General features: G+C 48.5%; 1 protein-coding gene across 1 annotated transcript in view; it reads left to right on the top strand.

The window, feature by feature from the left end:
- VWCE (von Willebrand factor C and EGF domains) overlaps positions 1-12,096 on the top strand; it is a 103,219-nt gene that overhangs the window by 69,480 nt on the left and 21,643 nt on the right. The window contains exons 20-23 of the mRNA XM_075326437.1: positions 7,879-7,961; positions 8,055-8,145; positions 8,220-8,302; positions 11,748-11,838. Of these exons, the coding sequence (XP_075182552.1) occupies positions 7,879-7,961; positions 8,055-8,145; positions 8,220-8,302; positions 11,748-11,838 (348 nt within the window). The remainder of the gene's footprint in view (positions 1-7,878; positions 7,962-8,054; positions 8,146-8,219; positions 8,303-11,747; positions 11,839-12,096) is intronic.

The raw sequence follows: 12,096 nt of genomic DNA, 5'->3' as shown, positions 1-12,096 counted from the left end.
TCTCTTCGTTTTTGTTCTAACTACTATTTGAGTTAGCTTTCTATATGTGATATAATATTTATGGGTACCTCTTTATGATAACTAAATATATTCTATCGAGTCATTACACACAGTGATCTATTTCAAGTGTTTATTTCTGTTACTGTTCTTGATTATGGCTTACAGCCAATGATAATATTCTAACTTATTGAGAAGCACTTGTATGTACCAATTACAAATTCTGAATACCAGTAATGATGGGTAACGTAGCTCATTGTGGTTACATTAATTCAACCCTTCAAATGAGGACAGTATATGATATTCATTGTCGCTTTCTGCATCTTACACTGAAGACAGAGGTCACCACACAGCCCATAGGAGATATGAACACAGCCCAGTGAGGGTGCTCAGCTGTTTCTGTATCTCCTGTTCACTTTAATGGAAGGTGATTTTGGCCATCTCCCTCAAGGTCACAAAGGTTTAAAGGCCACGTCTCACTAAGCAACATCGCTAGCAACATCGATGCTGAGGCACGACTTTTGTGACGCAACAGCGATGTTGCTAGCGACGTTGCTGTGTGTGACATCCAGCAACAGCCTGGCCCCTGCTGTGAGGTCGCTGGTTGTTGCTGAATGTCCTGGACCATTTTTTAGTTGTTGCTGTCCTGCTGTGAAGCGCACATCGCTGTGTGTGACAGCGACAGAGCAACAACTGAATGTGGAGTGAGCAGGAGCCGGCTTCTGTGGACGCTGGTAACCAATGTAAATATCGGGTAACCAAGAAGCCCTTTCCTTGGTTACCCGATATTTACCTTCGTTACCAGCGTCCGCCGCTCTCACGCTGTCAGTGCCGGCTCCCTGCTCCCTGCCCACATAGCCAGACTACACATCGGGTAATTAACCCGATGTGTACTCTGGCTAGGAGTGCAGGGAGCCAGCGCTAAGCGGTGTGCGCTGGTAACCAAGGTAAATATCGGGTTGGTTACCCGATATTTACCTTAGTTACCTAGCGCAGCATCGCTTCCACGCCTCGCTGGGGGCTGGTCACTGGTTGGTGAGATCTGCCTGTCTGACAGCTCACCAGCAACCCGTGTAGCGACGCTCCAGCGATCCCTGCCAGGTCAGGTTGCTGGTGGGATCGCTGGAGCGTCGCTTAGTGTGACGGTACCTTTAGAAGGATTTCAATTGGTTGCATCATTTCCATGGAATAATAATTTCTGAACTAACTGATTTGTCACAAGGGTATTTAGTGGGGAAAACTGTTTATTAGTGATGCTGACCTGGTCCAGTTTTTGGGGATGGAAAACTGGGCAATTACCCATTTATTTTGGTCTCAAGGGGCTACGAAAACTGGACTCCCATGAGTAACCTGAAGGTGAAGCATGTGGAAATCAGACTATACAGGGAAGATGCCCACTCGGCTTATAGGCATAAAAACACCAGCGATTTCAATAGATAAGCTGCATGGCTTAATGAAAATATTCCTACAAATCTGTATATCAGTCTGATTAGCTTTACTTGCTCTATAACATCTCGCCTTCAGATCAGATACCATTTTCAAAATGACAGGTTCCCATTAAGTCTTTCCCCTACTACTATATATTAGATGAAACTTGAGATATATGAATTTTCAAGTTTATTTCACACTAGCTGTAGTACCTGGCATTGCCCAGGATAATAATTAAGTCTCCCTCTATTCCACTCTCCCTCTCTTCCACTCTCCCTAATCCCACTCTCCCTCTCTCCCATTCTCCCTTTTTCCCTATCTCCCACTCTATCACTCTCTCCCTCTCTCTCCCTCTCTCTCCCGCTCTTGCCCTCTCTTCCACTCTCTCCTGCTCAAACCCTTCCTTTCCCTCTCCCTCTTACTCCATATCACTCTCTCCCTCTCTCTACTTCTCTCACTCGGCGGCTCTTTCCCACTCTCCCTCTCTCTCCCACTCTCCCTCTCAACACCTAAATCATATTAACTGATACATAAGCTGTCTTATACTAAGAATGTCCTTCATTGCCTATAGCAACCAATCAGAGCTCCTATTGTGACGCCCTGGGCAAGCCAGGGGTCACAGGTCATGACACCACCACACACCCCACATTCCCTGCAGGCACACCAAGGTCAGAACACAAATCCTTGTTGCCCTCCTCCAGGGGCTGATGTCCACACCAGGGGGTGGGCCAGGCGGTTGGCTCCGCCCTCCGAGGAGTTCACAGTCCTGGAGGCGGGAAAACCGGGCAGATTAGTTGGAGAGTTGAAGGAAGTGAGAGGGAAGTGGTAGAGGAGCAAGTGAGAGGAGTTGAAGTGAAGGAGAAAGTGACAGCAACAGAGCCTGAAGTTGGTCCGGGTGTGTGCCCCGGACTGAGACAGCAAGGTTGGCAGACGGCGGTGACTGTCTGCAGGAGTGGCCTATTGTAGTCTACCGTAACGACCGTGGACGGGTGGTGGCCCGGCGGTACCGGACCGGTACACAAAGAGAAGCCAGCACCATTGGCAGGGGCCTTTCGGATCCCGGCAAGGCTTGGAGTCGCCGTACAATTTGCCAAATCCGTCAGTGAAGGGGACCTCCGGGTCTCCCAACAGCCAAAGTCCCGATTGAACGCAACCGTCCAACCAGATTGGAGAGACACCGCCACCGCCAAGGCACCAGTTTCTCAGGGCCAGCGCCTGCGGGCAAAAGAGGGGCTCCTCCGGCTCATATCCAAGCTGGGGAGCGGGTTACCGGTGGGAACCCATCGCTACCAACAACCGTATCTAGGTGCAGGGAAGAGACAGTCACCGCTAACCTGCAGGGAACATCAACACCGCAGCCGTCCGAGGGACCCGTCCAACCAGCCGTTTGTTTACCGTGAACTGTGTCATCATCCTTGGGCTGAGTGAGTACCTCCGTGCCGTGCGGCACAGCGCTGCCCCTGCGTCCCTGCACCTCCACAGGCCCCATAACCCGCCTGTCAACCATCCTAACTCCCCATCATCGGGCCCCGGGACCACCAACCCCCCTACCCACGGAGGGGAGAGCCAACATCTAGCTGCTCCATACCACCACTCCCGGGATCCCCATACAGAGCAGCGGTGGTGTCCACTCAATCACCACAGCCGTGGGTGGCGTCGCGGACAATAAATCCCCAAAATCCAAATCCCCTTTTCACTCACGGGCGAGGGATCCGGCCCATCGCTCGAGCCACCGAGCAACAGCGGCCGCGGCAGCAGCGGCAGCCGGACCCGAGCAGTGGGAGAGCGCGGCGTCCCCTCCTCCGCCCGCGACAACTTGGCGTCACGAACAGGATCTTACCGCTCTGCCGTCTTGTAGAGGTGCGCCTTGTTACCGCCGGAGGTGTCCGGCCAGAAAATTCGGAAGCCGCCATCTTTGGCGCGAAAAGTTCCCGTTCGAGCGTCTTCTCGAGTAGTGGAGGCGCGAAGGCCAAAACCCCGCCCCGATAGAGGAGGAGCCGGAAAAAGGCTAAGGGGGACGAAATGGCGACTAGACGCATGTAGCCGCGGCTATAAAAGCAGGGACGCCAGGACTCTGCAGCCATCTTGTTCCTGGGAGAGGCCGCCAGCAACATGTGGATGCTGTCTCGAAGCACCGTAGCCCCCGCGCCGGGAACCGCGGCGTGGGTGGAGATCCGGACCGCGCAGCTCTACCAGAGGCTGCAGGTCAAGATGCAGCTCCTCATGGAGGAGTGGGAGACCGACATGGCAGACGTCATAGCGACCGTGCGGAGACGCGAGGAGGAAGCTGCGGAAGGGAGGGTGAGTGACCCACGCCCCGATGCCCTCGAAGGGCCGGTCATCGCGGCTGCGGGACCCGGTCTAAACCCTCTCACCCTGCTGCCTCCCTTGCCACCCGTCCCGGAAGCCGTGACCCAGCCACTAGGCCCGCTGCCACCGCAACCGGTAGCGATACCCAGCATGCCCGCCCCGGCGGGCCGACCTGCAGCCGGAGCCGGTAGCCGCCCGGAGGTGCTGCCATGGAAAGTCCCAAAGCCCGAACCGGAGGCGTCCCCCGAGAAGTCCCCCGAGCCGGAGTCAATAGCCCACTCCGTGCTGAAGGCACGAGTTGGTGGCCCGTGCAATCCGGGAAAAGGAGAATCTCCGTCAGGCAACTTTCCGTGTCCGGGGCCCGTTGTATGAAGGGCAGGTGAGGCGGTTTGATGTCCGCCGGGGCTATGGATTCATTTACGAACCGGGCCTGGAGGCCGAAGTGTTCATAGCCCGGCGGGATGTGAATGCCCATCTCCCGGAGGATAACCCAGGTCGTAACCTGATGCCGGGTGACTTGGTGCAGTATACCCGGCACTGTGGGGAGAGGGGGTGGTTTGCGCTAGATGCAAAGCTGAGGGGCAGCAAGGAGGCCCGTGTGAGCGCCGCACCCGTTCCCCAAGGTGATGCCGAGGAATCTGAGTAGGACAGCGGAGCACCGTTGTCACAGTCCCCGTTGGGACCAGCACTGTGTTTGTTTGAAAAGTTTAAAAGTTATGAGAAAATGAAAATGAATGATTATCGAACAGTAACCTGATTGTCTACAACCGTGATTTGCAACCGGCCGTTGCCGGAACCGTTGTCCCCATGGGGACCGCTCAAAGTTGCGTAAGGGACTCCTTATGGACAAGCCCGTGAACTTGCAGGGCAACCACAAACGTTAGTGGCTTGTAAATAAAATGTTTTGTTACCGCTGCCACCGTACCGCCTCCGGAGAGGCAGATTGGAGGGAGGGCCCGCAGTGGAGCAGGCTGGGGCCCAGCCACCACAGGAACCGGTGGCTACCCTCTGGAGGGGAAGGACAGATCCCGCTCGGGTAACTTGGTTCAGGACTGGGGTCAAGGGGTGCTGCCTGTTTCTTAGGGGCAGCATCAGGGCCAGGTTACTTGGGTGGGAGAGAGCGGCAGCAGCAACCGTTTGAAATGTTACCGTAATGTTTAAGAAAAGTGCCTCCCGTTGTGGGATGAAGTTATTTTGCTTGTATGTCTTGTTTTTATCTTTTCAGAAATAAAAAAAAAAGGAAAATAAAACCGGTGTTGGACGGGCAGCTCGAGGACGGTCTGCATTTTGCTAAGGGGGAATGTGACGCCCTGGGCAAGCCAGGGGTCACAAGTCATGACACCACCACACACCCCACATTCCCTGCAGGCACACCAAGGTCAGAACACAAATCCTTGTTGCCCTCCTCCAGGGGCTGATGTCCACACCAGGGGGTGGGCCAGGCGGTGGGCTCCGCCCACCGAGGAGTTCACAGTCCTGGAGGCGGGAAAACCGGGCAGATTAGTTGGAGAGTTGAAGGATTTAGAGGGAAGTGGTAGAGGAGCAAGTGAGAGGAGTTGAAGTGAAGGAGAAAGTGACAGCAACAGAGCCTGAAGTTGGTCCGGGTGTGTGCCCCGGACTGAGACACCAAGGTTGGCAGACGGCGGTGACCGTCTGCAGGAGTGGCCTATTGGAGTCTACCGTAAGGACCGTGGACGGGTGGTGGCCCGGCGGTACCGGACCGGTACACAAAGAGAAGCCAGCACCATTGGCAGGGGCCTTTCGGATCCCGGCAAGGCTTGGAGTCGCCGTACAATTTGCCAAATCCGTCAGTGAAGGGGACCTCCGGGTCTCCCAACAGCCAAAGTCCCGATTGAAGGCAACCGTCCAACCAGATTGGAGAGACACCGCCACCGCCAAGGCACCAGTTTCTCAGGGCCAGCGCCTGCGGGCAAAAGAGGGGCTCCTCCGGCTTATATCCAAGCTGGGGAGCGGGTTACCGGTGGGAACCCATCGCTACCAACAACCGTATCTAGGTGCAGGGAAGAGACAGTCACCGCTAACCTGCAGGGAACATCAACACCGCAGCCGTCCGAGGGACCCGTCCAACCAGCCGTTTGTTTACCGTGAACTGTGTCATCATCCTTGGGCTGAGTGAGTACCTCCGTGCCGTGTGGCACAGCGCTGCCCCTGCGTCCCTGCACCTCCACAGGCCCCATAACCCGCCTGTCAACCATCCTAACTCCCCATCATCGGGCCCCAGGACCACCAACCCCCCTACCCACGGAGGGGAGAGCCAACATCTAGCTGCTCCATACCACCACTCCCGGGATCCCCATACAGAGCAGCGGTGGTGTCCACTCAATCACCACAGCCGTGGGTGGCGTCACGGACAATAAATCCCCAAAATCCAAATCCCCTTTTCACTCACGGGCGAGGAGCGCCGCTCGAGTCCCCGGGATCCGGCCCATCGCTCGAGCCACCGAGCAGCAGCGGCAGCAGCGGCAGCCGGACCCGAGCAGTGGGAGAGCGCAGCGTCCCCTCCTCCGCCCGCGACACTATTAATGACCTGTAGCAAAATAGAATCAGAGCTGTGATTGGTTGCTATAGGCCACCTGATAAATATTCAGGCTAACTGTCAAAACAGCCAATATATTACCTCACATATCCAAACAGTAAGTAAGCATTTTTATTTGGCGAATAACTGTAAAGCGCCGGATTAAAATGTCCCCTCACAACATAGTCTGTGACGTTCCCTGAGTCAAATTAGGTAGCTGTGCAAAATTTTGTGCTTGTAAATAAAATGGTGCGGATTCCTTTAACGGACACACACACACACTTAAGGCTACTTTACACACTACGACATCTCTAGCGATCTCGTTAGCGATGTGAAATTCAAGATCGCACTTGCGATCTAGAATTTCACATCGCTAACGAGATCGCTAGCGATGTCGCAGTGTGTAAAGTAGCCTTTACACACACATACACACACACACACACATATGCATACACACACACAAACATATACACACATATGCATACACACACACACACACACACATATGCATACACACACACACACACACACACACACACATACACACACATATGCATACACACACATATGCATACACACACATATGCACACACACACACATACACACACATATGCATACACACACATATGCATACACACACATATGCATACACACACATATGCTCACACACACATACACATACATACATACACACACATATGCATACACACACACACAACACACATACAAACACACATACATACACACATACATACACACATACACTCAGCTTTCTATATTAGATTTCATATATACTATGGTGTGAGTGAGGATGGAACTATTCATGTTACACATTTCTTCAGGGGTCATTTAGTTTCTAATGGGCTCAATCTTACTGTAGAATCACATTAGTTAAATAGATTTTGTTAATTGAGGTTCTGTCTGTTTTTTGATGACTTCCATTACTTTCATTAGTCTGAGATTTTCCACTTTTCTTTTTTTTACTATATACGGTAGCTAAAAATACTGAATGGTATTGGCTTTAGACAAGGTTGATGTTACAGATTTCGATAAAACAGTTTTTATGTTTTTTGCTTAAACAATGAATGTGGAAAGGGTTAAATCTGCGCTGCCCGATAGGAGAGACGAAGATGTCAAATTCCTTCAATGCGCTTTATTAGACCCTACGTTTTTCAGAGTTATCCAATTCCTTCCTCTGGGAAAATTCACATATAAGGTGACACTGTAGTATTGCCTTGTGGCTATTTGCTCATAGGCTATACTACAGTGTGCACCATGCATGTGATTTGTCCCTGAGGAAGGAGTTGGAATGTTTTTAAGTTTTTGATCCTTTCAGTTCAAATTTCTCAGGTGTATAAAGGTACTAGGTGCACATCATACAATCTAGTGTTAGATATTACTCATCGGCTGCTAGTGCTGTCCAAAGTTATTGGTGGTGCACAGGTTGCAGCCTTGGGGATATCATTTACTACTCAGATTTTTGGACAGGTATTCTTTATCTTTAGTCACCCTTTCTTGCATTGCTACAATATGCAAAATCATGCTTCAAACTATATATTTGCATGAAAAAAGAATTGAAAAACTGTTTCTTGGCTCTTTTTCAAAGGTTGTTCCTATGGAAGGAAGTCGTATAAGAATAATGAGAGCTTCCCTTCATACACAGATCCCTGCCTCACTTGCATTTGCTTGGTAAGAAATAGTGGTAGGAAACATTATTTGTTAAAGTGGATGGTTAAATTGTTGCCTGTCAAGAAAATAACATATACTGAGCTTATTTTACAGGTGGGTACTGTTGCTTGCTCGCCCATTGAATGTGCACCCAACTGCACCTACCCTTTCCACGATGAGGGAGAATGTTGCCCGATTTGTCGAGGTAAGAGAGGTTCTACAGTTTCTATCGCTCATCTAGTTTTGGTCAATAACATAAACCTGTTCATGCCTCTGCAGATTGCACATATGATGGAAGGAAAGTGCTAAATAAGCAGACGTTTTCACTGGAAAGTGAACCCTGTACCCAGTGCACATGTCAGGTGGGTGATTTACTCTAAGTAGACATTCAGAAATATTGAAACATAACTAATATAAGCAGCGTAACACATGTTGGTGTTGAGTTGGCGAGCGGGAGTGGACCCACTGGACAACAGGGGGAACTCAGGCTTATCCTGATATGGGAGGACCTTAACTAAGTGCCTACCGGGTATATACCAAAAGGTCAGGTGGTGAGGATGGGCTTGGCTGCTGGTAGGTGCCAGATCTCACTCCCAGGGCAGTGTCCAGAACTGTGGCAGCTGACCTCCAGGGAGGGACGTGCTCAGGTACGGCCAGGCAGTCTCTAGGGCAGACAGGTGCAAGCAGGTATGAGGGATATGGCAAGCACAGAAAGATATGGGAAGGCAGACACGGGGACAGGTAACAGACACAGAGAAACGGGACCTGACAGTTAGCTAGACAGACACTAACTAACTGACCACGTTGCAAAGGCACCTCCCCTAGTGGAAAGATGCCTTAAATACCTAGTGCTTCTCAGCTGCATGCTGATGAACATGTATAAACATTGCTTCATTGAAAAGACTAATTAAATCAATCAATCTCTAAATGAACATGATATTAATCTATGGAACATCAATAGAATATTTGGTTATATTGATCCTTCCAACATATTTAAGATATAGACCTTCCTGGATGTTGTGGTCTCCTTGGATAGTAAATGTCTTGGCTTTAGTTAAACTAAGGAGTCGGAAATCCTGGAACCCCTGATTTTTACTCTTTAGACTGTGGGCAGGGATTTACACTTCCCAGGTCACTACTGCAGCGTAGTCACCTTTTGAAAGATGAAGGATACTAGGACAAGCCATGCCAGGCCAAGACAAGATCTGCAATGCATACTTAGACAAGTCATGGTCAGAATAGGCAGAGTTGACTTAATACACTAGTCATTTTGCTTAGACAGCTCTCATTCAATAAAGAAAACAATAGCTGGACCTGGTGGCATCAGAATTTATAATGAGGGTATAGCTGGGCCCAGTACAAGACAATACAAAAACTAAAAGACAATACAAAAATACCAAACCCTTATTGCTCAATTGCTCAGGTGAGGAGCATTGATGGAGAGTCCCATAAGAATGCTAAGTTAACTGAAGAATGGGGTGCGAATTAGTCCTTTAAGGGATCACGCGTCGGTGCTTATACTCATGGTCTCATACTCACTGTGCTTCTGACCTCCGGAGCCCCTGATGAGTCCTAATTCGATGAAACACAACAGGAAGGAGGGACGTGAGTGGTGACTGACAACTGGGAACCTGGGTTAGTGTGTGGCAGCTGTTGCCTGCACCCCCCCGTGAACTATCCCATCCTTGGTTCTGGTCTCAGGACATCAATTGGTGAGACCATTCTTTTTTCTTTTCTGAGTCACATTTTATGTTGTCTTTGCACTCGGCTGTAAACTTGGAGTTATTTGTACAGCATAGATGTGATTGGTGGGTCTGTTATTTATGTCTGTTTTGAACACATGCGTCACAGACCACCGCTGTACCTGTTCACACTGGTTTTTCTTTTTTGTTTTTTATGTCATTGGGTACTCAATTTTAACTGTTGTATTAAAAGTTTAGTTTTAATTATTTTTCTACCCCCACCCTGTATTATCTGTTTATTTGGTAGATACCTATCAAATGCTGATTACACATTTCCCACAGGTAAAATAAAAAAAGCACAAACTCACCTCCCATACTGGCACCCTACCAGTGGTGTCTGGGCACGCGGTGCTGGAGCTCAAGTGGGATTGGGACGGCACACGAACCCTGCATCCAATCAGCGACAGCTTCCTTCTCCCAGCCTTCAGACCAAATGAGCAATCAACAGGAAGTGAGCACAGCCACAGCACTCACTTCTTGTTGAACAATTTGTTTGGTCTGAAGTTTGAGACAGAAGTCTTTGCTGATTGGACACAGGGCTTGCGTGATGTCACAACCCCACATGAGCTCTGGCATCACAAGCCCGGACACCACTGGAAGAGCGCCCATATGGCAGGTGAGTATAGGCTTTATTATTTTACTTGATAAAAATGTGAAATTAGAAGGGGTTGTCCTAAGTAGAAGACTGGCTACTATGAGCTTGATTGCTTACATTTTACGCTATTATAGTTTATTTTAAGCCATTAGATAGCTTGGTCATAATAAAATGATTTATCTTTTATTGGGAGTGAAGGAAAGGGTTACATTAATTAGATTAGATAATTAAATTTAAACTCCCTATTCTTTAAGAACGACCAGTGATAACTAATTTTGAATTCTTTAGACCATTCTTTTCTCATATGTGAAAAAGGGACTGATATTCATCAGTCTTTTTGAAAAGATTTTATGTTAATCCCAGACTGTACACGGATTGTGCCTTGATGCTATCCGTGCGCTGTCTGTGATTTTTATGGACTCATAGACTTATAAAGGCAGCGTTACACACTACGATTTATCTGACGATATGTCGGCGGGGACACGGTTTCCGTGATGCACATCCGGCATCGTTAGCGATGTTGTTGCGTGTGACACCTACGTGCGACTCCGAACGATCACAAATAGGTTGAAAAACGTTGATCGCTAACACGTCGCTCATTTTCAAAATATTGTTCGTCGTTTGGATCGCAGCAGACATATTGGTACGTTTGACACCCTGCAAACGACGAACAACATCCACACGACCGCCTTGGTCAAACAATATATCGCTGAACGATTTGGCGTCGCTTGTGAGATCGTTACGTGTGACCGCTAATAAACGACCTATGAGCGATCTCGGCAAATCGTAACTACGATCTGGGCGTGTCACATCGCTAATGAGATCGTCAGATAAATCGTAGCATGTAAAGTGGTCTTAAGAGTAATTTTGATCCACGATTTGAATCAGAAACGGACATCTCTGTTATTATTTTGTGGACACGTGATCCATAAAAAACACTGAGGTGTGAACAGCTGTATAATTATAAATTGGAACGTGTCTATCTGCGAAAATCATGGACAGAACACGTACATGAAAAACGGACTTCAGAATGAGATCTTAATAGAACAAACTTCAACATTCAGCTCACCCTTGTGTGGACTTGAATCAGAATTCCATGCAGCTCGTACTTTCAGGTGTGGTCACCCAGATAACCAAGAACAAAGAAAAACTTGTGTCCAGCGCAATGAAACGGGTCCAGCTCATAAAATTTCCATAAAATGTTTTTGACAAAGACTACATTTATGTAGTTGAAACGCGTCGCCGTTGTCTATATTTTTTCCTCCATCAGAGATTTTGCCTGACCTTTACATGTATGTAATTGTCTATTTTAATGAGACCGCTTTTTGTCAAAATAAACCTGGAAATTTTATGAGTTGGACCCGCTTCATTGCGCTGGACACAAGTTTTTCTTTAAGAATGAGATCTTAGACACCTTGCTATGTAATATACATTTATTTTACTTTAAAAATTTTATTTTTTTATCATGAGGATGGTGAGGTACAATGTGAAGCCATCTCCTGTTCCATCTCTTGTTCCCATCCATACACATTTCCTGGAGAATGTTGTGCGACCTGTGAAGGTATGGATTATGTTTCTAAAAGATATGTTATGTCCGTAATTTATGTGTTACCAGCACCCTATTGTCAATTCAACAAAAATATAAAATTTGGAGCCTCACACTGTAGACATAATAGGACAATGTCATTCCGGTGGAGTCACTCACTACGTCAGTACAGGATGTACAGGGGGTCACTTTAGTCAATAACTCCCTCTGGCACCGATTTGCTTCACATCCACACATGTACAGTAGGTTCTACCCACACTTTAGTTTTTATTT

Source organism: Anomaloglossus baeobatrachus, chromosome 10 (assembly GCF_048569485.1).
Source record: "Anomaloglossus baeobatrachus isolate aAnoBae1 chromosome 10, aAnoBae1.hap1, whole genome shotgun sequence".
Lineage (NCBI taxonomy): Eukaryota > Metazoa > Chordata > Amphibia > Anura > Aromobatidae > Anomaloglossus > Anomaloglossus baeobatrachus.
Note: the sequence above shows the minus strand (reverse complement) of the source record. Positions and strands in the feature narration are given on the sequence as shown.